Source organism: Rhincodon typus, chromosome 7 (assembly GCF_021869965.1).
Source record: "Rhincodon typus isolate 14 chromosome 7, sRhiTyp1.1, whole genome shotgun sequence".
Taxonomy (NCBI): domain Eukaryota; kingdom Metazoa; phylum Chordata; class Chondrichthyes; order Orectolobiformes; family Rhincodontidae; genus Rhincodon; species Rhincodon typus.
The window spans coordinates 40,087,157-40,100,536 of NC_063338.1; the positions used below are offsets into that span (position 1 = coordinate 40,087,157).

The 13,380-nt window shown below is 39.8% G+C and overlaps 1 protein-coding gene across 1 annotated transcript in view; it reads left to right on the top strand.

Moving 5' to 3' along the window:
• The window catches only part of ttn.2 (titin, tandem duplicate 2), a 308,270-nt gene that overhangs the window by 18,471 nt on the left and 276,419 nt on the right, over positions 1-13,380 (top strand). The window contains exons 18-28 of the mRNA XM_048599205.1: positions 2,334-2,564; positions 2,770-3,014; positions 3,144-3,340; positions 3,439-3,603; positions 5,360-5,528; positions 5,626-7,319; positions 7,413-7,694; positions 11,245-11,511; positions 11,669-11,941; positions 12,062-12,325; positions 12,421-12,681. Coding sequence (XP_048455162.1) covers positions 2,334-2,564; positions 2,770-3,014; positions 3,144-3,340; positions 3,439-3,603; positions 5,360-5,528; positions 5,626-7,319; positions 7,413-7,694; positions 11,245-11,511; positions 11,669-11,941; positions 12,062-12,325; positions 12,421-12,681 — 4,048 coding nt within the window. The remainder of the gene's footprint in view (positions 1-2,333; positions 2,565-2,769; positions 3,015-3,143; positions 3,341-3,438; positions 3,604-5,359; positions 5,529-5,625; positions 7,320-7,412; positions 7,695-11,244; positions 11,512-11,668; positions 11,942-12,061; positions 12,326-12,420; positions 12,682-13,380) is intronic.

Genomic DNA, 13,380 nt, shown 5'->3' on the forward strand with positions numbered 1-13,380 from the left:
ACCTCTAGTTTCTTTGCTAATTATCTAAATCTATGACTTTTGGATCTTGACTCTTACACCACAGGGAATAGTTTCCCTCTATCTGTTATGTCTGGATCATTCCTACACTTGAATACTTCAATCAAATCTCCTCCCAACATTCTTGAAGGAGAACAACACTGGCTTCTCCCGGCAATCTATCCTATAATAACTGAAAGTCCTTCATGGCTGAAACCATTCTCATAAATCTATTCTGCAATCTCTCCAATACCTTTGCATTCTTCTTCAATTGCAGTGTAGGGATGAATGATTGGATGGATGGTGTAATTTTTAAAAAATCCTTAAATGTCCTCTTCGCTTTCCCTGCTTCAGTTGGATTGTTCCCAGTATCTTAAGTCTCCATTCATTTATATGGGTTCTAGTTCCTGGAATCTTTCTGGTGACTATATAAATTAAACATTCTTTAGGACTTTCTATAATAAGATTTCCAAACACTGCACACAGCTCTAATGCTTTTTGTATCAGTTAATGATTTTGTTGTTCTTGTAGTCTGTGTTGCAATATGTATTATCCAAACAGTTCTTGGTTTTCATTATGCTGTAGCTGTACTTGTGCATGTTAAGGATTCTACCTGGACTTTTACATTTAAGGAATTATATCACCTGAATCCCTAAGCCTCCCATCCTCCACTCGCTTTAGCAGTTATTTTATGTGGTTTTCTTGTCAATCACAAAGGATTATGGGTACAGCATGGGTGAAAGGCATTGAAGTGTTCGGTCAGTCATGATCATATTAAATGGGGTTGAATAGCCTAGTCCTGTTGCTATGTTCTTATATGGTCCTTTTGGTGGGATTCGAATCAAATCTCCCAAAGTTGGTAATATGAGATGGCAATATCTTCACACAGGATGATATGTCTGCTATCTTGTTAATGCCACCAATCTGCCCATTTTCATTTCTTCAATGGCTGAAGTGCCTGCCTGTTTGTACATAGGCTCTATTGAAAATGCCGATTCTGGTCTTATGAAATATATAGGCTTCCAATTGCCATTTTGGGGCAGAAGAACATGCTCAGAGCATCCACTGTACACACACTTATCCATTTTATCAGCAGTAGAACTGAAGAGGACTTAAAAAAATAAGTTTGAACTGTTTCTGTGTGGCAACAGGAGCAGAACTGCTCCACTGAGCCCCACAAGAATACCTGGAACTATTGCTGCCCCAGGCTTCACCCCTCCATGATGGCACCATCACCTAAAGCTTATGACACTTCTGAGATTGCAGCAGTATAAATCTGGCAAGCTGCATGAGGATGCCCATAGAAGGTGCTTAGCTTTCTAGAACAGCCAACTTGTACAGGTATGTATTGGTCTGACTTTTCTTGTATCTTTCAAAATGGAGGACCAGCATATTCATTTCCAAGTATTTCTGTTTTCCTTTTACCGGTTTTTCCCTCTGGGTTGCTGGCTCCGTTTAAATGAACTGGCGTGTCAAAATGTCTCCAGCTTTCTCTCTACTTCCTGCTCCATGGTAAATTGTATGTAATAGGTCTGCCTATTCTGTTAAAACTGTACAATCAACTACATTCAAGTGTAATGGGGAAAAGGCAGGAAAGTGGAGTTGAGGGTGATCAGATCAACAATGATCTCATTAAGGGGTGGGGCAGACTTGATGGGCTGAATGGCTTACTTCTGCTCCAATGTCTTATGGTCTTATTCTCACCAAACAAGCTTCTTGGTGTGGTTAGCAAGTTCCAAATCCTTTCTTACACTGAGAACAAAAGTGGATACAGTACTGATTCTTTGGATCACAATTTCCAATTCTTCACCAATTTATATTAACTTTGTTTCCTATTTATCATTCAGCTTTCTATTAGGTAGTTCATTCCTCTTTCAGCCTTTGCCATGTGCATGGGATCACTATAATGACAGCTGATCACTTTCACATCGAAGATTATTTTTAGATTTGGTGGGTAGTTTTACAATTGGATACACTTCCTGCCACTAACTCTGCCCAATAGTCCAGTCGAAGAGCCAGCAATGATACATGCTGGTTTGCCTGGCCAGTGACTAAGCTCTAATCAGCTTTCCATACATACCATTTAAGCTCCTGTTTAACCACGGGTTTAATTTTCCAAGCAAGTTTCTTGTGAGCTCTTTATCAAAATAATTCTGAACATCCATCTTTGTTATTTTACATCATTTTATAATTTTGCATCATTGTGTTTATGTGCTGTGACTGTTTTATAAACTTAGTTAAGTGCCAATTAAACAAGTCTTATTTTGTACATTGTTTACCAATATTTTAATTGATTGCTCATCATCAACCACAAAGCAATTTTGTCTTTTTTTTAGGAATACCACATTTCTTCATTTGAAGAGCGACTTATCAAAGAAATTGAATTGCGAATCATCAGGATTACTTTGGAAGAACTTCTTGAAGAGGATGGTGAAGAAATGGTGATAGATATTCCTGCAGAAGAATCTATCGCACCAGGATTTGATTCAACTTTGAAAAGTTTCAGAGTTCTTGATGGCAGTGGCATTACTTTCCATTGTAAAGTATCTGGTTATCCATTGCCCAAGGTAAACAATCTTTTCAGCAGAAGCCACATTCCCCGTGAAGAATATTTGAGATGAAATTTGTTTCTAATTAGATGTGATAATTGATAATGAAGGGATGAAGACATGTATTTAAAAATTAAAATGCCTCTATAAAGTTTTCTTTTGGAGATTATAACTGTAAAATGATCAAATACATCTTAGTAATGTGCGTTTTACATTTTTGTAGGTTGTATGGTTCAAAGATGGTAAGCGCTTGAAACATGGGCAGCATTACCAGATGGATATTTCTCAGGACGGCAGAGCTAATCTGCGTATTGCTACAGTTTTGCCAGAAGATGAGGGCATCTACACAGTGTTTGCCAGCAATGTCAAGGGGAATGCTATTTGCTCTGGAAAGCTGTTTATTGAACCCATTGGTACTCCCACTGGCCATGCTTATTTGCCAACAACAGAAATAATGAGGAGAATGCGGTACTATTTATTAACCACTGTTTACTTTGTGTTCATTTCATATGGTGTGCTTATGTTCTGTAGAATTCAGAAATTCATTAATTAGCTAGTCTTATCAAATAATGTTAAATCATTTTTCCCCTTTTGCAGTTCCGTGTCTCCTAGATCTCCAAGTCGTTCACCAGCTCGTCGATTAGAGGATACAGATGAGACTCAACTAGAGAGACTGTACAAACCAGTTTTTGTTCTGAAACCTACATCATTTAAATGTTCTGAGGGGCAGACTGCTAGATTTGACCTAAAAGTTGTTGGTAGACCCATGCCTGAGACATTATGGTTCCACAATGGTAAAAATTATATTTTGTTATCTTATAATATTCTACATTGTTCTCCACAAATAATATGGGAAATGTGGTAGCTGACTCCATATCCACTTCTGTTACAGGTCGTCAGATTGTAAATGATTACACACATAAAATTGTGGTAAAGGAAGATGGGATTCAATCTTTGATCATTGTTCCTGCTCTGCCAATTGATTCGGGTGAATGGACTGTGGTGGCGCAAAACAGAGCTGGCAAAAGCTCTGTATCTATGACACTATCTGTAGAAGGTACAAAATATTTAACTGTCTTGTCGATTGATGAAAAATTCAAACATGTTATTATTAGAGACAAACATGCTGCAGCAGATTTTTTTATTATTGTTTCTGTGTTTGTTGTAAGAGACACATAGAGATGAATAATGAGCAACATCAAAACTGCTGCTCCAGTATTTTGTGCACCTGCCCAAGAATGAGCTGGGTCTACTTCACAATGTAAACATCCAGTTCATTACACAAATCATGTTTTGCTCCACGTGTATTTCTTACAACATACTAAGCTGTGGAAATAGGATCGCCAGGAGAAAGAAAGTGTTGAAAGAGTATTGCGCAAGATTATAATGAGTCTTTTAATCCAACATGTTGAGCGAGATGTATACAGGATCTTTCTGCTGGTATTATCAGGTTACCCAGATTTGAAAAAAAAATGTTTACTTTTGTCAGATCTTCCCTTCCAGTGCCGTTTGCACCATACCATGCATGAATGAAGTGCTGTACAAGTAGTTCGACTGCTGGATGACAGCAAACTTAATTATTTAACTATATTGGCCTTGCTGACTGTTCTGTCACTATGCCTGTAAGCGCTCAATGCGCATTTGAGCTAGCTGGCAATATGGAGGAGTATAGAAACTATGGGCATTATCGTTTTGTTTCCAGACTAATTCTGAAAGCAGGAGAGATTAGCAGAGAGAATTCTGTGCTATAGTAAGACATGAAAGCCCACCTCAAGGGTTTTCTAAAGGTATTGGGAGCCTGATAAAGGATGTCCTGGCTGTCAAAAGCTGTTCACTGAGCACAAGCCAGCGGTTCTCGTACTCTGCAGTGTCAATGATGTGGTTTTGGTGGCTGCCTGTACAAACTCCCCGGCCCCATACCCCAGAATGGAGGAGTGACCAAGAATGAAATGAACTTGTTTGGGATGATTTTAAGTCCCAGGAATTGGGAGCCATGGGGAACGAGGGTCCTTGGCTTCAGAAAAAAAGGGTGGAGCCCTAACTTTCAATGCCCTCCTGCCCTATATTGAGTCTCTCAGTTCTTCCCAGATTAGCGCAGCTCAGGGGGACCACCCAAAATAATTGCAACTAAGGTGAGAATAGACCATTAAGAGGTCATTAATTGATTATTCAAGTCCTGAATTAGTGGTGGGATGGGAATGGCAAGCTTATACCTCTCTGCTTAAAACTTAATTCAGATGGAGTTTGAAAAGTTGCACGATCCTGATATGTCAGTTGCACCTTTCGAGGGGATCATGATTTATCTGTGATCCAATACCTTATGGATGTCTTCACTCCAAGTGGATTGTAAAATAAGCTTCAAACTTGCATACTTAGTTGTAGCAAGAGCTAGTGGACATCACATGCCAAGATAGCAGATTTGACATTATATTGTTAAAACCATTTTGTACATTTTAGAGAGAAACTGGAACTTTTTATAAAGTTTGTCTGTCTTTACGTTGCATTTTGAGGCAGAAGTGGTGCACAGTAATTTGGGGTTTCCAGGTTTTGACAAAATCTTAAAATTGATAACTCCCAATATGCAAGAGTGAGACAGCATGAGTTTCTCCTGTTTTGAGAAAACATTTTGGCTGCAGTCAAATGTGAATCAGTAGCCCCCCCACTTCCAACAGAATACTGAACCTCAAGTGTTGCTCCACTGGACCATTTCAATTTCCAAAATGCAGTCTTTAAATAAACTTCGAGTTTATGTATGTATTTGCATATCCATATTTTTAAGCAGAAGTATTTAAAATTTAATATTTTCTTTGCAGCTAAAGAGCATTTATTGAGACCCCAGTTTGTGGAAAAACTGAAAAATCTCAGTGTTAAAGAGGGTGCTCCCGTTGCAATGGCAGTGAAAGCTGTTGGAAACCCAAATCCTGATATTGTATGGCTGAAAAATAGTGATATAATTGCCCAACACAAGTATCCTCATATTAAGTAAGCACATTACAATTTTAGTGAACATTAAGTACATTGTGCACGTGCACACTGATATTATTTGTTGTATCATAATTTCCACTTATTTGTATTTTAGGATTGAAGGTACTAAAGGAGAAGGAGCACTTAAAATTGCTTCTGCTGCAAATTATGATGCTGCCTGGTATACTGCAACTGCCATCAATAAAGCAGGTCGTGACACAACAAGGTGTAAATTAAACGTTGAACTTGAATTTGCTGAACCTGAACCAGAAAGAAAGTTGATCATTCCAAAGGGAACATATAAAGCTAAGGAGATATCAGCTCCAGAGCTAGAACCGCTCCATTTACGTTATGGCCAAGAACAGTGGGAGGAAGGTGATTTGTATGATAAAGAAAAACAACAGAAACCCCACTTCAAAAAGAAAACTAGTTCTGTGAGGCTTAAATGTTTTGGGCCAGCACACTTTGAATGCAGACTGACACCAATTGGTGATCCAACAATGGTTGTTGAGTGGTTACTTGATAGTAAGCCTCTTGCTGCAGCTAACAGACTACGCATGATCAATGAATTTGGATATTGCAGTCTGGACTTTGAAGTAGCATATCCCCGGGATAGTGGTATCATCACCTGTAGAGCTACAAACAAGTATGGTACTGATCAGACATCAGCAACTCTCATTGTAAAAGATGAAAAGAGTCTTGTTGAAGAATCTCAATTACCTGAAGGCAGAAGAGGGATGCAGCGAATTGAAGAACTTGAAAGACTAGCCCATGAAGGTGCACTGACGGGTCTTGCGGAAGAGCTGATAAAAGAGAAGACAAAGCCTGAAATAGTTTTGTTCCCAGAACCAGCAAGAGTGATGGAAGGTGAAATAGCACGCTACCGGTGCCGTGTCGTAGGCTATCCTCAACCAAAAGTCAACTGGTATCTTAATGGACAACTTATTCGTAAGAGCAAACGGTTTAGGCTGCGGTATGATGGTATCTATTACCTGGAAATTATTGACTGCAAATCATACGATTCTGGTAATATCAAAGTTACAGCAGAAAATCCTGAAGGGGTCGTAGAACATACGGTGAAGCTAGAAATAACCGAACGAGAAGATTTTAGATCTATTTTGCGGCGAGCCCCTGAACAGAAAGTTGACATTGGCCCTCCAGAACCAGCCAAACCATTTTTTGAAGTCATTAAGATAGAAAAACCAGCAGATGCTGCAACCAAAGAAGTGGTGAAACTTAAAAAAGCTGAAAGAATTGTTCATGAAAAACAAACAGAGGAGACTGAAGAACTGCGTAGCAAGTTTAAGCGTAGGCAGGAGGAAGGTTATTATGAAGCTATTACAGCAGTTGAACTCAAATCGCGTAGAAAGGATGAGGCTTATGAAGAAATGCTGAGAAAAAGAAAGGAAGAACTTCTCCATTGGACCAAAGAAGTACCTGAGGAGGAGAAGAAACCACTTCCTCCTCAAGGCACCATCACCATTCCAACTTTTAAACCAGACAAGATTAAGTTATCACCAAGTATGGAAGCACCCAAAATTTTGGAGCGTATTCAGAGTCAGACAGTCAGCCGTGGAGATGAGAGTCATTTCCGTGTTAGAGTGGTGGGAAAGCCAGACCCTGAATGCCAATGGTTTAAGAATGGGGTGAAACTTGAAAAATCTGACCGAATTTACTGGTATTGGCCTGAAGACAATGTTTGCGAACTCGTGATTCGAGATGTTGTACCTGAAGATTCTGCCAGTATAATGGTGAAAGCTATCAATGTGGCTGGAGAAATCTCTAGCCATGCTTTCCTGCTTGTACAAGGTATTTAACTTTGTTCACTAAACACTAGATGCATGTTTTTAAAATTATTTTTCATCTGGCATTTACAGTTTTGTGTTTTTTGTTTATTTCCAGCCAAGCAAGTGATTACATTTTCTGAGGAAATGCACGATGTCAATGCAAAAGAGAAGGACACCATGGCAACTTTTGAATGTGAATTGTCAGAACCATTTATAAAAGTAGAATGGTTTAAGAACAATGTGCAGATTTTCTCTGGTGACAAATACCGAATGCATTCTGACCGAAAAGTTCATCTCCTGTCTGTATTGACAATTGGTATGAATGATGCTGCAGAATACACTTGTGCTCTTGTTGATGATCCTTCTATAAGATCAACAGCTAAGCTTATTGTTGAAGGTAAGAAAAGTGCTTGAGCAACAAAGTAAATAATAAAATGGCTGTATCATAATAGACAGCATGCAAATTGTAATTGAAATTAGAGATCCTGATTTTGTACAAAGATTGTTACTGCCACGTAATGATGAACGTTGCTGCTCCTGTCTCCATGATATCTATTGATTAAGTTACCAAGCAAGAAATAATGGACATTCAATATTTAATGCACATTAACAGTACTAATTTTACATCTTTCAGCTTGGCTTTCAAAACAACTTACCACATCATTAAAAAAATTGTCTGAGGGTAACAAGAACATTTTTCTTTTGCCTGCTACAGATGAAAGCATTGATGATTGATTGTTTTCATAAGATCATAAGAAAATGAAGCAGGAGTAGGTCATTTGACCTTTTGAGATTTTGTTAACCCTATTTGGATAAAATCATGGTTAATCTGATTGTGGCCTTAACACCCTTTCCAGTCTACTCCCATGACCCTTAACTCCTTTATTGATCAAAAATCTGTCTAACTCAATCTTAAATCGATTCGGTGACCCAATCTCCACAGCTTTCTATGGAAGACTCTTCAAAAAACAAATGACTCTCTTAGAAAATAAATTCTTCTTCATCTGTCTTAAATGAGAGATGCCTTATTATTAAACTCTGTCCCCGGTTCTAAATTTCTTTATGGGAGGAAACAGCAGCTATCTAGTCAAGCTCCCTCAGCATCTTGTGAGCTTCAATAAGATCAACTCCCATTCTATTAAATCAATGAGTATCAGCTCAACCTGTTCAACCTTTCATTTGAGTGTTGAAAAAGAAATGCAGCACCAGGTTTCATGATCAGAGTCAAAAACAAAGTTGCTGGAAAAGCTCAGCAGGTCTGGCAGCATCTGTGGAGGAGAAAACAGAGTTAACGTTTCAGGTCCAGTGACCCTTCCTCAGAACTGATGGTGGCTGGGAAAACGTCAGTTTATATGCAGAAAATAGGGAGGTGGGTGGGGTAGGGAGTAAATGATAGGATAGAGCCCAAAGAGAGAGAAAGACAGTTGGACAGACAAAGGAGTTGCTAACGATCAGGCTGGGAGGGTGAATAGTTGTTAATGGGAACTGTTAGTGACTAACAACAGGGGGTGTGTAGTGGCAGGCTATGTGGTAACAAGGCCTGGTGTGTGGGGTGGGAGTCTGGAACTTGGGAGAGTTTAGGCCCTAAAATTATTGAACTCAATATTGAGTCTGGAGGGCTGTAGGGTCCCCAAGCGGAAAATGAGGTGTTGTTCCTCCAGCTTGCGTTGGGCTTCACTGGAACACTGTAGCAAGCCGGAGACAGAGATGTTGACCAGAGAGCAGGGTGGTGCATTGAAGTGGCAGGCAACAGGTAGTTCAGGGTCTTTTTTGCAAGCAGAACGTAGATGTTCTGCGAAGCGGTCGCCAAGTCTATGCTTCGTTTCCCCAATGTAGAGGAGACCACATTGTGAGCAGCGAATGCAGTAGACTAGATTCTTGGAAGTGCAGGTGAAGTGTTGCTTCACCTGGAAGGTATGTTTGGGCCCTTGGATAGTGGGGGGGGAGGAGGTAAATGGGCAGGTGTTGCACCTTCGCTGGTTACAGGGGAAGGTGCCGTAGGGCTGTGGGGAGATGTTGGGGGTGAAGGAAGTGTGGACCAGGGTGTCCCGGAGGGAACGGTCCCTGCGGAAGGTGGACAAGGGAGGGGAGGGGAATACACATACATATACGTATAATACATATTCCCCTCCCCTCCCTTGTCCGCCTTCCACAGAAACTGTTCACCTGCACTTCCAAGAATCTAGTCTACTGCATTCGCTGTTCACAATGTGGTCTCCTCTACATTGGGGAAACGAAGTGTAAACTTGGTGACCGCTTCGCAGAACATCTACGTTCTTCTCGCAAAAAAGACCCTGAACTACCTGTTGCCTGCCACTTCAATGCACCACCCTGCTCCCTGACAAACATCTCTGTCTCCCGCTTGCTACAGTGTTCCAGTGAAGCCCAACGCAAGCTGGAGGAACAACACCTCATTTTCCACTTGGGGACCCTACAGCCCTCTGGACTTAATATTGAGTTCAATAATTTTAGGTCCTAAACTCTCCCAAGTTCCAGACCCCCACCCCACACACCAGGCCTTGTTACCACATAGCCTGCCACTACACACCCTCTGTTGTTAGTCACTAACAGTTCCCATTAACAACTATTCACCCTCCCAGCCTGATCGTTAGCAACTCCTTTGTCTGTCCAACTGTCTTTCCCTCTCTTTGGGCTCTATCCTATCGTTTAATCCCTACCCCACCCACCTCCCTATTTTCTGCATATAAACTGACGTTTTCCCAGCCACCATCAGTTCTGAGGAAGGGTCACCGGACCCGAAACGTTAACTCTGTTTTCTCCTCCACAGATGCTGCCAGACCTGCTGAGCTTTTCCAGCAACTTTGTTTTTGTTCCTGATTTACAGCATCCGCAGTTCTTTTGGTTTTCATGATCAGTGTGATGATATCCCATTACTCCTTACCATTATATCTCTTTACCACTCCATTTGCATATCATTGGTCACGCTGATTGTCCTATGACCAGTCTTAGCTTGACAGAAGTTTTCTCCAGTTCCAAAATCTCCATTCCTCGGCATCCACTTCCATTCCTCCCTGACATTTGTCTGAGCCTGAACCAGATTATCCCAATTTCTGCACCCTGTTGAACCATGAGCCCAGTTCCTGATTCTATATCATCTTCCATCATCAAGACCACCTACTCCCAGTTTTACACTCTTCTTCATCCTTGTCTTTGCCCATCTACTGTTAGAACCCATATCGAGACTTAGATAAAGACTCCCCATGGAGTCACCCACCTCCAATCAGTGTAAATTTTAACATATCCAAAACTCTGTTGCTCATATCCTCACAGAAAGTTTAATTCTCCTGTTAACCTTTCTAGCAACACCTCTGATTTAAAATTTTTGTATTGGCTCTCAAATCTTTTCATGTTGTCAACCTTCAATTTTTCTAACATCGTCCATCGCTAAACCCTCCAAGGGCTCGATATTATCCCCAGCCTGGCCACTTTTACAACTTTGATTTCCTTTGTTCTACCATTGGTAGCCCTGACTTCAGCTGTCAGAATCTAAATCTTAACATTTGCCCTTAAACTAGACTACCTTTGTGATCGTCTTGAAAATGCTCCTTAAAATATTGTTCGTGTCTCCCAATATTGTCTCATGTGACTCAACATCACACACTTTCTTTCCTGATAATCCCCGTATGAAGTACCCTGTGAGATTTAGCTATGTTAAAGATACTATTTAAGTGCATGCTGTTGTTGACTTATGGATAAATGGACTGATGCTGCATTCATGCAGAGAGTCCTATTCGGAATGCAAATGGGTGGAATAATTTATACCATGAGGGTGTAGCTCTGTTTCTAGCCCATGCTTCTTCAAGCGTGCTTTCAGTTGAGGCACTGGATTTCTGAATTTATTCCTTAATTGGATTATGTAAATCAGGATATGAAACAGTGCAAGATGTGGTCATTTAAATTGTAACTTTTTTTCAATGTCCATATAGGTGCTCTTGTTGAATTCACCAAAGAGCTTGCAGATTTAGAAGTACCAGAATTATTCTCAGGTGAATTAGAATGTGCCGTTTCGAATGAAGATGCTGAGGGAAAATGGTACAAAGGAGATGTAGAGATCCAACCCAGCAGCAAATACTATATTTCTTCTCGTCGTGGCCGGCACACTCTGACAGTTAAGGATGTTATTAAGGAAGACCAGGGCAGATACAGTTTTGTTGTTGAAGGCAAAAAGACCAGCTGCAATCTGAAGATGAAGCGTAAGTTAATTTTTTTTTAATGAATAACAACATTCTGTTTTCTAATTCATACTTTTAACAAAGCATTTGGTTCAATACAACCAATGTCTGAATTTAACAGATTTAAGGATATTGTAAGGGGTTTATTGACAGTAGTCATCCTTGTTTTTTTTTATAGCACGTGCTGTGACAATCCTTCAGGATCTTGAAGACCAGACCATTTGTGAAGGCGATATTGCCCAACTTGAAGTAAAATTCTCTCAGGAAAACGTTGAAGGTGTCTGGAAGAAGGATGGCCAAGAAATCGAGGCCAACGAACGTGTTCACATTGTTATAGACAAAACATCACATATGTTGCTGATTGAAGATGCAACTATAAAAGATGCTGGCAGATATTCATTCCATGCCACTGATTTAGATCTTGTAACTTCCGGACGTTTAATTGTACAATGTAAGTGTTAATACTTTTCATTCCTAATATTTCAGTTTTATAGTTTTTCATGCTATTATAGGCAATATCTAGCCTATCCAAAGGCTTCCAACTGACAACCATGTTTTCTTTATTTTCTAGCTATTGATATTGTGATCCCTCTTAAAGACGTTACAGTTATTGAGGGAACAAAGGCAGTTTTAGAGTGCAAAGTCTCAGTTGCACATATCACTTCTGTGAAATGGTACTTCAATGATCAACCAATTCAACTTGGTGACAGGATACAGGCCATTGCAAAAGGAGCTAAACAGCGTTTGGTAATCAGCAAGTCATTCGCCTCAGATGAAGGTTGCTATAAACTTGTCATCGGTAAAACTGAAACAAGCTGCAATCTATCGATTGAACGTATGTGACCAATTACTATGAACTGATTTAAGAAACTTTTTTTTGTTTATTGGATTTCTGTTTTCTGAAGCTTGGGTTTGTGCCTTGCTTTACAGGAATTCACATTATTAGAGGACTTAAAGATGGGACATGCACAGAGACACAGAGTGTTACTTTTGAAGCAGAGTTGTCTCATAGTGGAATTGATGTAGGCTGGGTATTTAGGAAGCAAGGGCTCAAAACAGGCCCCAAATACAAGATAGAGGCAAAGGGCAAAATTTACAGATTGACTGTACTGAACATAATGAAAGATGAAGAAGGAGAGTATACATTTACTGCTGGTGAAAAGACATCAAAGGCAACCCTTACTGTTTCAGGTATGGACAAACTAAATCCTACTCTGAACAAACAACCTTGAATAGAGTATTTTTTAATATTTGTTTGCATTAAAAATCATGGTGGCTGTTTATAAAAATAGACAGCAAGCTTACATCTAAATGAATATTTTAAATTATCTATAATCCATGTTTCATTAATTTTACTATAAAATGGTCTAAACACATGTGAGTGCTATTTTATGTCACAAGTTCAAAATGGTTGAGATCGCAATTATTACAGTGCAGAAGGAGGCCATTTGGTCCATCTGGCCTGCACTGGTTCTGTTACCTCCTGTCTTTTCCCCATATCTCTGTACACTATTTCTATCTAAGTAATCATCCAATGGATGCCTCCCACTTGAATGTCTCATTGAAACTACCTCCAACAAATTTCCAGGCAGTCCATTTCATACTCTAACTACTCACTACACACTATTTTATATCTATACCCTCTTGTTCTTTTATCTTTTATGAGTGGGAGCAGCCTCTTCCTATGTACTCTGTCTAGTACTCTTATGATTTTGAAACTGTCCATCAAATCTCCTCCGGGTCTTCTCTCCAAGGATTACAAACCAACTTCTTCAATCTATCCTCGTAATTGACGTTTCTCATTCCTGGAACCATTCTTGTAAATTTCTTCTGCAATTTCTGCAATGCATTCACATCTTAATGTGACAATCACATTTGGACACAATACTC